This window comes from Ictidomys tridecemlineatus, chromosome 6, assembly GCF_052094955.1.
Source record: "Ictidomys tridecemlineatus isolate mIctTri1 chromosome 6, mIctTri1.hap1, whole genome shotgun sequence".
Lineage (NCBI taxonomy): Eukaryota > Metazoa > Chordata > Mammalia > Rodentia > Sciuridae > Ictidomys > Ictidomys tridecemlineatus.
The window spans coordinates 57525109-57539278 of NC_135482.1; the positions used below are offsets into that span (position 1 = coordinate 57525109).

At 50.2% G+C, this 14170-nt stretch overlaps 1 protein-coding gene across 10 annotated transcripts in view; it reads left to right on the plus strand.

Annotated features, from left to right (window-relative positions):
- Positions 1–2720: 2720 nt before the first annotated feature.
- Itga7 (integrin subunit alpha 7) overlaps positions 2721–14170 on the plus strand; it is a 30711-nt gene continuing 19261 nt past the window's right edge. For 3 of the 10 annotated variants that reach the window (XM_078053359.1, XM_078053360.1, XM_040280513.2), the window contains exons 1-12: positions 2815–3165; positions 8077–8204; positions 8284–8363; positions 9745–10000; positions 10914–11033; positions 11913–12120; positions 12250–12443; positions 12779–12867; positions 12985–13112; positions 13261–13356; positions 13511–13572; positions 13716–13885. In XM_078053359.1, coding sequence (XP_077909485.1) covers positions 2960–3165; positions 8077–8204; positions 8284–8363; positions 9745–10000; positions 10914–11033; positions 11913–12120; positions 12250–12443; positions 12779–12867; positions 12985–13112; positions 13261–13356; positions 13511–13572; positions 13716–13885 — 1737 coding nt within the window. In that variant the 5' untranslated portion in view covers positions 2815–2959. Of the gene's footprint in view, positions 3166–8076; positions 8205–8283; positions 8364–9744; positions 10001–10161; positions 10341–10512; positions 11034–11912; positions 12121–12249; positions 12444–12778; positions 12868–12984; positions 13113–13260; positions 13357–13510; positions 13573–13715; positions 13886–14170 lie in introns of those variants that run through there. The other 7 variants (XM_078053366.1, XM_078053361.1, XM_078053358.1 and 4 more) reach the window with 7 other exon arrangements.

Here is a 14170-nt window from a genome sequence, read left to right on the forward strand (position 1 = left end):
CAACATCTTTCGTCTGTATGTGGTGCTGAGGATCGAACCTGGGCCACACGCATGCCAGGCGAACGCGCTACCGCTTGAGCCACATCCCCATCCCGCACTATGCAGTTTTATCGCATGTATAGAATCAGCTCAACCCCAAGTAGATGAATAGATTTCCCCTAAAGCAGTATTGAGACCAGAATGTTGGAGTGGAGCATAATATTGTATTGAGAATTGAATTAAATACCTCAGTAATAGAGCACCTGTCTATCGTGGTGCACAAGACGTAAAACCCTGGGTTCAATCCCCAACCCTCCAAACCAACAAAAAACAACCCCCCAAAATACTGATGCTGCATTATTCCTGCATAATTCCACTCATATAATATTTTCAAGTGACAAAACTGTATAGATGAAGAACATATTAGTAGTTTCCAGGTCACAAAGATGGAAGGATGGGTCCATTAAAAAGGGATAGTAGGAGAACATAAGGGATCTCCTTTATGGAATTGAGATCTGTATCTTGATTATGCTCCATTTCAACATTATGGTCTCAATTCTGCTTTAGGGAAAATCTACTTGTCTAAATTTACTAGTCTGGTCTAGTGTTCTTGTGAGTTACCAGTACTGCCTTGCCCCACTATTTATAGACAGGCTAATTTTGGGTGGCCAGTCTCTGTTCTGCTTTTTCCTTCTGTGGCATGTGAGGTGACTTCTCAAATATTTGGGCAGAGGAGGTCAGATGCAGATTCTTGGCATTTGATTTCACCCTTAGATTTATCAGAAGCCAGGGAAGTGGAAATGGAGGCAGGCAGAAGCAGCAGGTGCAGGGAGGAAGGTGGCTGGGACACTAAAGGTTTTATGGCCTGAATTGGAGGTCTGGACTGGGAGTTAGATGTCCTGGGTTCTATCCTGATTTTGCTATTCTGCATTCTCTTACCAGCTCCTCTCTACTGTCAGGGGGTCTGAGAAAACATATGGAGGGGGCATATCTGGGGAATAATGAAAGTAGAATACTGGTCAGCACATGTATTTCCTTCATAGCACTTGTTTAGAGGTGAAACTACTTTCCTATAGAGGATGTCTACAGGTGAAGTATTACAAAAACAGAAGGTCAAATCATCAAACATATTTTAACTTACCTGGAGCAAGGATTGTTCCAGGGACATTAGACTGAGAGCCCACCTGTTTTTTTTTCCTATAAAAAAGTATGATTCTGAACAAAGAAGCAAATGAGATAAAGGGAACATGGGAAGAAGTGGTAGGTAAGCTATGTATTAGAGCTTTGAGGAAAGGAAAGGAGAGAATCATAAGAATATGAGAGCTATTGAAGGGCAGAGATCTGAGAAAGATTCCAAATGTGACAGAGAGAAGGAGGGGCAAACATAGAATATGTGATAGACAAAAAACAGAGAGAGAAGGGAAAGATGGACAGTTGAATATACATATGACCAATATCGAGTAAGAAAGGAGAGTGGGAAGGGAAAATAGGAGCCTGCAAAGTTCCGGTTTTGCCAAATTATTTTCTATCTTTTCTCCTGGCTCCATTTCTGGATTGGAGTTATAAATAGCAGAGGGTTGGAAAATGTCCCCTCCCTTTGCTTCTGTCCCAGCCTTGGGGGGAAGGGAGAGAAAGAGGGACAGGCTGTTAGGTCCCCGTGGAGATCCCTCTTCTGCCCCACCCAGCTCCTGCCTGAGCCAGCCCAGGACTCTGGTCTTCCAGTCTCCTTCCCCTTTGATGCATGGGAAGTGTACAGTCCTGGGAAGTCTGGTAACTGAGACACCCTTTCCATCCTTCAGTCTCTTGGATCTTGTCTCTTTCACCCCTGCCATTCTTTGACACCACCTATCTCCTCCTACTAGCTAATTTGCTCTTCATGTATAACACTCAGGCTTTTCTTGCCCTCCCCTCCTTCATTCTAGTCTTTGTTGATGGAACTATTGCACTTCTTTCTCCTTCTCTATTTTTTTTCTTTCTCCATTTCTCTATTTGTTACCCTCCCTATACTTCCGGAGTTGTTCTTTGTGCTCTTTGCCTGGGCCTTTTTCTCTGTTCTTTGAATGCTGGTAATGTGCTGGGTGTGGTGGCGCAGGCCTGTAATCCCAACGACTCAGGAGGCTGAGGCAGGAGGATCACAAGTTGAAAGCCAGCCTCAGCATATCAGCGAGACACTAAACAACTTAGCGAGAGCCTGTCTCAAAATAAAAATAAAAAAGGTCTGGGGATGTGGCTCAGTGATTAAGTGCCTTTGGGTTCAATCCCCGGTACCAAAAGAAAAGAAAAGAAAAAATGCTGACAGTGTGACTAGCATTGCCTCTACCATTGCCAGTCTCTGGGGCGTGGGAAGTGGTTTTCCAGCAGCCTGAGGGATGCTCTGTGCTATGGTGGGGAGGCGGGATGCTAAGGGACCATACCCCCAGAATTTCTCCCCTTCCTCTCCTCTGCTTTTTTGTCTATATAGCTCTCTTCCCAGGTTGTCTTTCGGTCTCATCGTACTTCTCTCTTACTCTCTCTTCTGATCCTCCTATTTGTACTTCTTTGCTCCCTCCTCATTTCTAGGCGCCATCTCCGCCTCTTTAGAATAGGGGTGCGGGAGAATGGGGTGGGGCGGAGCTGGTGTTGGGCTGGGGGTACAGGGGGAACAAGGCCAATTCCTACTGAGGGTCTGGGCATCTTTTGAAAATGTGCGGTAGTCTCCACCTGCTGCGGGAAAGAGGGGGCGGGGCCGAGGGCGGGACTTGGGCGGCACCCCAGGAGAGGCGGCGGGAGCCTAGTGGACTCCCAAGCTTCGGCCGCTGTAGTTGTCCCAGCCGATGCTGGTGCTGCCAGGGGCGAGCGAGGGCGGGGTGTCCGGGCGAAAGATTGGAAGACCCCCCTGAAAGACCAGCTAGACTTCGGAAACTGGAGACACGCCCGGGGAGACCTGTTTTTTCTTTGCACTGTTGTTTCACTGTTGGGGAGCACTCACGGGATTCGTCCCATGGCCGGGGCTCGGAGCTGCGATTCTTGGGGGCCCCCTGGGATCTGCTATCTTCTTGGTTTCTTGTTCGCCGGACTGCTTTTTCCACGGGCTGTCGCCTTCAATCTGGATGTGATGGGCGCTCTGCGCAAGGAAGGAGAGCCAGGCAGCCTCTTCGGCTTCTCTGTGGCCCTGCATCGGCAGTTGCAGCCCCGACCCCAGAGCTGGTGAGTCACCACCCCCGCCCAGAGTCCCCAGGCCCAAGCCACAGATCACTCCCCACCCCCGACTCACCAGTCACCTCTTCTTGTCTCTATCTTCAAACTCTACCAACTCCTACGCTGCCCAGAGACATCCCATATCCCAACCTGGAGACTTATCTCATGTGTCTTGGATTTAGAGCCCACCCCCGTCCAGGTCCTAGACCCAGAATTTTGCTTTGGGGATGAGTTGGAGAGCAAGGCTCTTGCCTTGGCAGGGAACCATCTCCTTCTGCCTTTTCCCTTAATTTGCATCTTTGTTCCAGCTCCAGGGTCTCTGGCTCCTCTCCTTTAGAGGGCTAAATTCCCCCAGGAAGGAAGACTGATCATTCTGTCTCTACCTAGGGCAGAAGGAAAGGGAAAGGACAGAGAGGATGAGGGTGTCATGGGAGGGATGGAAGGTGGAAGGTAAGACTCCAGAAATAACTTTCTGCCAGAGCATTGCTGTGGGATGGAGTGAGGGCTACAGGACACTGGAAGGCCAGGAGAGCGCAGCTGCTACTTCTGAGGCTCAAGGCAGCAGGAAGATTGAGAGACTGGAGGGCCTGGCAACTTGCATTGGTGGTTTGGTGATAGGGTGGCAGAAAACAGTCTCCAGAGTAGTGGTAGTGGCAGCGGTGGCTGCAGCAGCAGCAGCAGCAACAGCAGTACCAGCAGCAGTGAGAGAGATCCAGGAAGGATGCTGGCCAGGCTGCTCCCTCTCCTCCCCCTTAGGAAATTTCCAACTCCAAAAATTTCAGCAGAGGAGGAGTGAGGGGCAGAGGACAATTCTAGTTCTCTTCTCATCAGTTCAGGACCCCTGGGAGATGGACACAGTTAGGTGGAGCTTGCAACTGGTCATGCTTCCTGTACTCTTGGCTCTTGCTAAAAAGAGAGACCAGAAGGGAAACAAAGCTTCCCACTCCCATCCTGCCAGGGGGGCTTCTCTCTCTTAAGCCAGTGCCTAAGACCCATTAAATGTCCATTACTGGAATCAATGCTGTCCACTGGGACAGTCCCATTCCCATTATTGCCCTGGGGGCAGAGGGCAGGGATAAGAGCTTATTTCTCTTTAGTCACAGAAAGTGGGGGCTAGCTCTAATCTTCCTTGTTCCATTATCACAGTCATCGGGGAGCAGGGTCAACAGCCCTTAAAACTTTAGGATGTAAAAAGGAACTGACTTCACCTTTTCTTCAGGCTGCCATCCCTTCCTCCCTCATCTCTGTCTCATTCCTCCCCCACCCCTCCTTCTCTTTCCCCCATCTGCCAGAGTTCCAGGACTGGAGGCCTTTTTAGGACATGCTGAACTCTCTGTGCTATTTCCAGGCAAATTCTAGGTTATTTTTAATGGCTTGGTCTCTTGTCATTTTCCCCTTCTCTTTGAATGTGGCTCCTGATTCTGACTCCCAGAGCCAAGCTTGGGGGCATTTGCAGAGGGGTCTGACTGCCTAACCTTGTCCTTTTTTCCGGCAGGGGGCGCTCTGCTGCTTGGTGGCCCTAAGAGGCCAGGTACCTTACTCAGTCCCTAGCTTTTAGTTTCAAAGGCTATCCTTAATACAACAGACATGGTATGGCAATATGTAAATCAATGGAAGTGTAACTGATGTGATTCTGCAATCTGTATACGGGGTAAAAATGGGAGTTCATAACCCACTTGAATCAAAGTGTGAAATATGATATATCAAGAACTATGTAATGTTTTGAACAACCAACAATAAAAAAATAAGGCTATCTTTAGCATTCACTGATGGAAAGGCTTTGAATGAGACTTTGAGGTCTAACCTTCTTATTTTGCTCCATGGTAATTTCCATCAACTATAAAACAGAGATAAACAATTTGTACTTCCACATCATAGGATTGTTTGAGGAGTAATATTATATATATTCTAAGATTATATATATATATATATATATATATATATAATTTGAGTATTAAAATATTTTTTACATATTGATGGACCTTTACTTTATTCATTTATTTATATGCAGTGCTGAGAATCAAGCCCAGTGCTTCACCCATGCTAGGCAAGCACTCTACCACTGAGCTAAAGCCCCAGCCCTAAGAGTTCTTAATATATAAAAAATGCTTAGAATAGTTCACAGCCTATAACAGGTACTATGAAAGTGTTTGTAGTTTGGCTATTTTTGTACTGTGATCCACAGAGGCTAGTTTTAGTGCCTTACAGAGATCCTGAATCCAAAGGCTTTGAGGCCCCCCAAGGCTGAACCAACCTGCTGGGTAAAGTAGCCTTCCCAGTGGGCCACCCAGGTTGAAAGGGGTCAGAAAGGGGCCAGACTTAGGCTGGAGCCCTGACATGTGTGGAGAATTGAGAAGTTCAGGGGTATTGGGCTACTCTTCTTTTTAAAAAAATATTTATTTATTTTTAATTATAGGTGGATACAATGTCTGTCTTTTACTTTATGTAGTGCTGAGGATCGAACCCAGTGCCTCACGCATGCTAGGCCAGCACTACTGCTGAGCCACAACCCCAGCCCTGGGCTACTCCTTCTTTTGCACTTAGCTGGGCCCCCAAGGGTCTCTCTACCTCCAGCTGCCAACCTTTTATCCTCTCTGGTGGGTGCAGCTGTGACTATTGTTCTGTCTGGGGGCCTGGGCTGCTGGGACTCATGGGATGGAGCCAGGAAGGTGTGGCTGGGGCAGAGGTGGAGGGGATGAAGAGGCCATGTGTGCATGCTCTTGTTCCAGAAAGAATTGGCTGATTTCTTCTCTATCAAGAGCAGCGTTAGGCTTGTCTATGCACTTACTTTCCTTTCTCCATATAGGCCCCTCCCTTCCTCCCTATTCCTATCTTCTAGGGGAAATGTAAGCATGAAACACTTCAGCTTCTCTGTGTGCTTAGCTATATCCCGACCAGCTGAGGTACTGGGTGTCTCTGTGAGTCCACTTTGTGGTACTAGGGATTGAACCCAGGGCTTTGGGCATGCCAGGCAAACACTCTACCACTGAGCTACATCCCCAGCTCATCTTGACACTTCCTATGAGGTAAGCACAAAGATGAATAAGACAGCCCCATGCTTCTTGTGTTTGGAGGTTGGGGACACTGCTGAATAGTCTAAAGGCTGACATTTTTTTTTGCACAGGGCCCTGTCATCTAGATTCTTTTGTGTGCAAGATACCCTCCTTTCCCTTTCCTCCTTTTCCTTTCCTACAGTTGTCTAAGTGTACTGAAGACAGGCCAATCATTCGGTGAAATGACCTTAAGTAATGGAGTTAAGCAGATGTAGATTTGAATTCCAGCAAGACTTTTTAATATCTTTGAATAGAGTTTCCTAATCTGGAAGACAAGGAAAGAATCCTTATCTCATAAGATTGTTGTGAGGTTAATGGGATAATGAATGTGACTTGCTTTGCCCAATGCCTGACACTTATTTGGAGAATGATAAACATTATTTTCTCACATTCCTGGTGTCTAGCTTAGGTTATGACCCATAGTAGGTGCTGAATAATACTATTTCCTTGTCTCACTAGTGTCTGACACAGGGTTTGGTATATGATAGGGTCTCAATAAATAGTTGTTAAATGAATGTTGAATGTATATTCCCTTCCCTATTGCTCCCCATCCCCCTTCTCTCTTATGACACTGGCTCTGACATGGGATGACAGCTGCTAAGAGATGAGGAGGAGTTGAGGGAAGGGAGAATGGCTCTGTGCCTTCCCCCAACCCCATCAGAACTGGCATGGTGCCCCACAGATGACTGTCTGTAATATTGCCCTGTAGTTTTGGGCCTTGCCCCCCAGGAAAGGGGGTGGAATAAGAGTGTGGGTGAGAAGCCTTAAGGTTTGTCCTACTGCCACTTTTTAAAAAAATATATTTATTTTTTAGTTTTTCGGTGGACACAACATCTTTATTTTTATTTTTATGTGGTGCTGAGGATTGAACCCAGTGTCCCGCGCATGCCAGGCGAGCGCACTACCACTTGAGCCACATCCCCAGCCCCTACTGCCACTTTTGAGTGCTTCCTTCTGCAAAGAGAGGACCCATGTGGCCAGCTGGGGATTGCTGGCTCACCTCATTCCTCTTTCACTCCTGGCCTGGGGGTTCAGCCCTGGGGGACCCAGGAAGCTTCCATTCCCAGTACAGTCCTCCCCTGGGGAAGATGCCTTGGCTGTGATCATGGAAAATTGTCCTGCCAAGAAAGCCGTGGCTGGGAAAGAGGCTGAAAGGGAGGTGGAGAGAAGACTGGGTGGCAGGGGGTGGGAAGAGAGGAGAGGATCATGGTTGTGGGAGGAGAAGGAAGAATGGGGAAGGGGATTCAGGTTGGGAGGAGGAGAATGGGGGTAGGATTGGCCACAGAATGAGAAACTTGTCCCTTCTTCCATGATAGCCAACGTGGCTGATAGAATCCTGGGCTGGCAGAGTTGTTGGGGGTCAGGGTGGGGGTATATTTGCTGGGCCCCTGATGAGAGAGAGGAAGGCCCATATCTAGCTTCTTGTCTTGCTTCAGAAGCTGGTTCAGAAGCCTGCTTCAGAGTGACACTGTGGTGTCACTCTGGGCCCCTGTTGCTTTTGCTCCCAGCATTCTTGGCATTTCTGGCAGGGTTTCAACTGAATGAGGGTTGGGGAGGAGAGTAGAGCCTGGGGATGGGGCCAAGCAGTTGGTAGGGAAGGCCTAGACAGGAACAGGTGCTGGGAACAGGCGGTTCTTTCAAACAAGCAGTGCTGGCCAGGCTATGTGTGTTGGTCCTTCATCCAGAGAGTATGTAACATGACATTTGTATGGCCAAGGGTATTAGTCTGTTCTCACCAGAATTTGAGAAAAATCCCTTTTTCTCCCTCTCTTTAGTTCTTAAACACTGCTTGGCCCCTGGGCCTGGGCAGCTCACGGGAGGTTGGAGAACACTGACCTCTAACTCTGGCCTCTGCCCCATCATGCAGGCTGCTGGTGGGTGCTCCCCAGGCCCTAGCTCTTCCTGGGCAGCAGGCAAATCGCACTGGAGGCCTCTTCGCTTGCCCTCTGAGCCTGGAGGAGACTGACTGCTACAGAGTGGACATTGACCGAGGAGGTGCGGCCCTGCTGGGTGGAGTGGGGAAGAGGACTTGGCTTCCTTTTCTCGTCCCTAATTCCCAGTGTTTTGCCTCCAGCTGATGTGCAAAAGGAAAGCAAGGAGAACCAGTGGTTGGGAGTCAGTGTTCGGAGCCAGGGACCTGGGGGCAAGATTGTCGTGAGTACTGCGTCTTGTGGCTGAATGCAAGGATGATGATGATGATGATGATGATGACTATGATGATGATTGTGTAATCTGTGTGCATATGCCCAGATGTGCTTACGGAGCACAAGATGGACACATAGTATGATTCCCAGGGCAATTATAAATAAGTATAAGACACGGTCCCTGTTCCTTAAAAATCTAAAAACATCTAACCATCCGTTCTTTCACTCGTCTGTTTACCAACTGTTATTGAGAACCTTTTAAGCATAAGAAACTGTGTTAGTTACTGAGAGAGGAAATATAAGGACAGTGGAAGGCCTGATTTCTGCCAAATAGTCATGGGGATTCTCATTTTCTCTCTCTTTCTCTTTTTAAATATATATATATATTTTAGTTATAGATGGACACATTATCTTTTTTTTTTTAATATTTATTTTTTAATTCTTGGCGGACACAACATCTTTGTTGGTATGTGGTGCTGAGGATTGAACCTGGGCCGCACGCATGCCAGGCGAGCGCGCTACCGCTTGAGCCACATCCCCAGCCCCCACATTATCTTTTTTTAATTAAAAAATTTTAGTTGTAGATGGACACAATACCTTTATTTTATTTATTTATTTTTATGTGGTGCTGAGAATCGAACCCAGTGCCTCATACGTGCTAGGCAAGCGCTCTGCCACTGAGTTACAACCCCCACCCTCATTCTCTCTTTTATATGTCTCTTTGGGCCTCAGATACAATATCTTTATTTTTATTTGTTTATTTTTTATGTGGTGCTGAGGATCGAACCCAGGGCCTCATTCGTGTGAGGCAAACGCTCTACCACTGAGTTACAACCCTCACCCTCATTCTCTTTTATAGGTCTCTTTGGGCCTTTCACTAACATGCATTTTCAACACAATTTTCAATACAAGTCACCACAGGGCTGAATATGGTTAACATTAAGTGAGAGGTCCAGTCCCCAGCATATAAGTACAGAAGGAGTAGGGAAGGACTCTGGTAGTGTAGTGATTTGACCTGGACTTTCAAGAATAGGTCAGGCCTGGGGAATGAAAAGAGAAGGAGGTTCTTTGTAAATGAAGTGGTGGCCTTAAAAGGTCCAAGGACAGGACCACGCTCAGCGTATTGCAGGATTGTGACCGGGGAGGGACATATTCTGTATCTGTGGGTGCCTACGCAGAATGTGGAATAAGGGTGATGTTCTGAGAGGGCAAGGAAGTAGATGCAGATGGGATGCTGGGTAATGCAAGGACTTGCTTAACACTGGCTGGGCGGTATGCTCCAGTGATGTGCATGTGTGTGTGATATGTCTGCCACATGTCTGCATGTGGGTAGCATGCAGATCCCGGGTCCACACAGGAAATAAATGACTTTTCTTGCCTTCTTCTCACAGACCTGTGCACATCGATATGAGTCGAGGCAGCGAGTAGACCAGATCCTGGAGACGAGGGATGTGATCGGTCGATGCTTTGTGCTAAGCCAGGACTTGGCCATCCGTGATGAGCTGGATGGTGGGGAGTGGAAGTTCTGTGAGGGGCGCCCCCAGGGCCACGAACAATTTGGTTTCTGCCAGCAGGGCACAGCTGCTGCCTTCTCCCCCGACAGCCACTACCTCCTCTTTGGGGCTCCAGGAACTTATAATTGGAAGGGTGAGTCACTCCTTAGAGAGTGGGGAGAAGGGGACCAAAACCTCCTCTTACCCCAGAGATGGGGTTGCAGGCAGCAGGTGGCCAAGCATGACCATGCTTTCACTGGCATATTGCCCTGGGGCACTGCCATGCCTTCCACCCACATCATGCCACCACACACATGAACGGGGTATCTTCTCTCCTTGCATGGCCAAATGTTCCTCCACATGCTGGCATGAGCCCCCACATGCACAGCTGGGTCTGCCCACCCAGCCAGGGCCTGCTTGCTCCGACATGCAGCCCAGCCCTCATCACTGCCATTCCTGCCTCCGCACGCTGCTGTTGGCTGAGCTGACACTCGGTGAGTGTGTGATGCCAAGTCCAGGGGACCCCAGCATGCTTGGGTTAGGGAGGGGGGGTGAAGATGGGGCTGGAAAGGAGAGGAGGGATGTCCTCATGTGCCTAACTCAGTGTCCCACCTGTGGGGTGCTCCTTGCTCCCTGCTTCAGGCACTAACAGGACTGTCCTTGCAGGCACAGCCAGGGTGGAGCTCTGTGTGCAGGGCTCAGCGGACCTGGCACACCTGGACGACGGGCCCTACGAGGCGGGGGGTGAGAAGGAGCAGGACCCCCGCCTCATCCCGGTCCCTGCCAACAGCTACTTTGGTAGGGACCCTTCCCTGGCCCACAACGGCTCTAACCCTCTGCTCCTCTCTCGTCCTCCCCACCCTCCATGCTCCCAACCTTCTGTCTCTGTCTCTGTCCGTCTCTCACCCTGTCTCTGTTCTCTTCATCTCTCTCATTTTCTTCCTCCACCTCTTCCTCTTACATCTTCTTCTGGCCTTTCTGTCTGGCTCTCTCTCCTTGCTCTGTGGTCCTTCCTCTGGATGTCCCTTCCCTGGTGTCTCTTCCCCACCTCCCCCTCACCCCCACAGGGTTGCTTTTTGTGACCAACATTGATAGCTCAGACCCTGACCAGCTCGTGTATAAAACTTTGGATCCTGCTGACCGGCTTCCAGGACCAGCCGGAGACTTGGCCTTGAATAGCTACTTAGGTTTGTAAGCTCCCATTTCCTGGGCCCTGGGGGCTTGGCCCTGGCCTCCCCTCTCCCCAGGGAACCTTCTTTTCCTGCCTTGCCCCACCAATACTCACCCAGGGCCCAAATTACAGAGAAGACCTTTGAGCGCCTAGTCACTAGACCCAAGAAGAGGAGACTCCAAGGGTCACGGCCTTGGGGGCTGTGAGTGAGGGGTCTTCATGGAGGAAGATCCTGATGAAATGACAGAGAAAGGGCTGAGACTGTCCTGGGAAGGACAGTGCTGACCTCTGGGGGGCCTTTCTCTGAGGGGTTGATAGTGGGCTCAGGCTGGAGAATGGTCTAGCTTGTTGGTAAGTCCCCCCATTGTCTCATCTACATCCCTCTGCTAAGGAGGAGAAGGAAAGGCCTGAGAGACATTTGGGTGAAGCAGGCTCTTCCTTGCTTGTCTGTGTCTCCCTCCCATCCACGTGAAGTCTTCTCCTGTCAGCGTGGTGGGAGTGGGGCCAAAGAAGGTGCACTGGGTGGGACTGGGGCCTCCTAGGGTGTGTAGATACAGGTATTGCCTTAGCCCAGCTCCTGACACTGTGCCCCTCCCACTGCTGGTCATCTGGGCTTCTCTGTCATTACTTTTTTTCCCTCCTCTTTAGTCCCTGAGGCTGACCTCATCACAATTCTTGTGCCAAACTCTAGTCTCTGGGTCAGGAGAGTGTGGGAGGGCTGCCAGACCACTGGAGGGGGAGGAAGAGCAGTCCAGCTATGGTGGTGATGACTTGGGGGCACCTTTACCTTCTGGCTCCAGACCTATTAGACTCAGGCAGGGTGGGGGTAGCTGGGGTGCACCCGGCTTCTGAATCTTAGGGAAACACTAACTGGTAAGTCATCCCTCATTCGTAGGATTCTCCATTGACTCTGGGAAGGGTCTGGTACGAGCAGAAGAGCTGAGCTTTGTGGCAGGGGCCCCCCGTGCCAACCACAAGGGTGCTGTAGTCATTCTGCGCAAAGACAGTGCCAGTCGCCTAGTACCCGAAGTGATGCTCTCTGGAGAGCGTCTGACCTCTGGCTTTGGCTACTCCCTGGCTGTGGCAGATCTGAATAATGATGGGTGAGAGTGGGCAAGGGGAGTGGGGTCTAGGGGGTGCTGCGTCCAGGAGGTATAAGTGACCTTGGGCATCTTCTCTTGACTCTGTTGGCCTGGGAGGACCCCACACTGACTGTCTCCCTTTCTCCATAGCTGGCCAGACCTGATAGTGGGTGCCCCTTACTTCTTTGAGCGCCAAGAAGAGCTGGGGGGAGCTGTGTATGTGTACATGAACCAGGGTGGTCACTGGACAGGGGTCTCCCCACTCCGGCTCTGTGGTTCCCCTGACTCCATGTTCGGGATCAGCTTGGCTGTCCTGGGGGACCTCAACCAAGATGGCTTCCCAGGTGTGATTGGAAAAAGAAAAGATTCAGTGGAGGGATGGGGTCAGGGGAGGAATGGGGAAGCCCCTCAGAGGTCAGGGGGGTGGTCTTCTGAGGGCTTAGAGAGAGGATTCTGGGTTCACATATGAACTTTATTATGCTTTGTGACCTTTTTGAGCTAATAATAACTGAAGGGAGTCATTTAGGGGATTAAAAATGATGTATTCCAGGTGTCTGGGACTTTGTAGTTTCCCAATACAAAAGAAAACTCATTATACAGACCGAGTGCCTGAGGGAAACTGGGGCCTACCCTTGTCTACCCCTTCCCCAGTGTGATGCCTTTTCCCCATGACCCTCAGATATCGCTGTGGGAGCTCCCTTTGATGGGGATGGGAAGGTCTTTATCTACCATGGGAGCAGCCTGGGGGTGGTCATCAAACCTTCACAGGTGAGGAGACTCATGGTGATGAGGGAATGGGTGTGGGTGGAATAAGGGCTGCAGAGGGCAGGGGAGGCAGATGGGGGAGACGGGGTTCAGCGAAGGAGGCTGACAGCTGGTCCCCAGGTGCTGGAGGGCGAGGCTGTGGGCATCAAGAGCTTTGGCTACTCTCTGTCGGGTGGCCTGGATGTGGATGGGAACCATTACCCTGACCTGCTGGTGGGCTCCCTGGCGGACACTGTTGCACTCTTCAGGTAAGCCCCTCCCTCTTGGCTGCCTTCTCCCTCCTTGAGGCCATCATCTCCTCCCTGTAACTCTGATTTCCACTTCAAGTCTGAAGCTAATGAGTGTCCAGCCTCCTGTCCTCATGTTTCTTGTACTCTGGACTTCCTGTTCCCCCAGGGCCAGGCCTGTTCTCCACGTCTCCCACGAGGTCTTCATTGCTCCCCGAGCCATCGACTTAGAACAGCCCAACTGTGCTGGTGGCCACTCAGTCTGGTGAGTCGGGGTCCGAGGAGGTCAGAGCAAGCAAGGTCTAGTTTTCCTGTTCCTGTCTCTCTCCAGTTTCCCAGCTGGAGGAATGGGAAGGGTGGGCCTGGGACCTTGGAACATCAGCCTTGTTTGGCTCAGAAGCCACCCTTTGCTCCCACAGTGTGGACCTAAGGATCTGTTTCAGCTATATTGCAGTCCCCAGCAGCTACAGCCCTACTGTGGGTGAGTGAGGTCCTCTCCCTCTGGTCATCTCACTGGGTTTCCAGGGAGGGTCACTCCTGAATGGAGAGGAGGGAACCTTGGGGACAGAGTCAGAGGGAGATGTTCCCAACTCACGACCCCTCTCTTCTCCCCACACACCACAGCCCTGGATTATGTATTAGATGGGGACACAGATAGGAGGCTCCGGGGCCAGGTTCCGCGTGTGACCTTTCTGAGCCGTAGCCCAGATGATCCTAAGCACCAGGCCTCAGGCACTGTGTGGCTGAAGCACCAGCATGACCGAGTCTGTGGAGACACCATGTTCCAGCTTCAGGTGGACACCAATTCCTGGCCTGGGGGTCCTTCTCACCGCATGTCTTCTCCTTTATTCCTCTTAGCTGCTTCTGACACGCTCACACCTCTTTCTGAGATCTGAATCACTCCAAGAAACCTCCCTTATGGCTTCACCTTCTCCTCATGACTGCTTTCTTGTATCTCCTGTAGTCTCTGGAGGTGGGGATGGCAGGTTCCATTTTCACATCTAGTCCTCAGTGTCCTAAATCCTGGGTCGCCTTCCTTCCCTAATGCAGTCTCTCCTCCTTCTTCCTTGCTCAGTTCT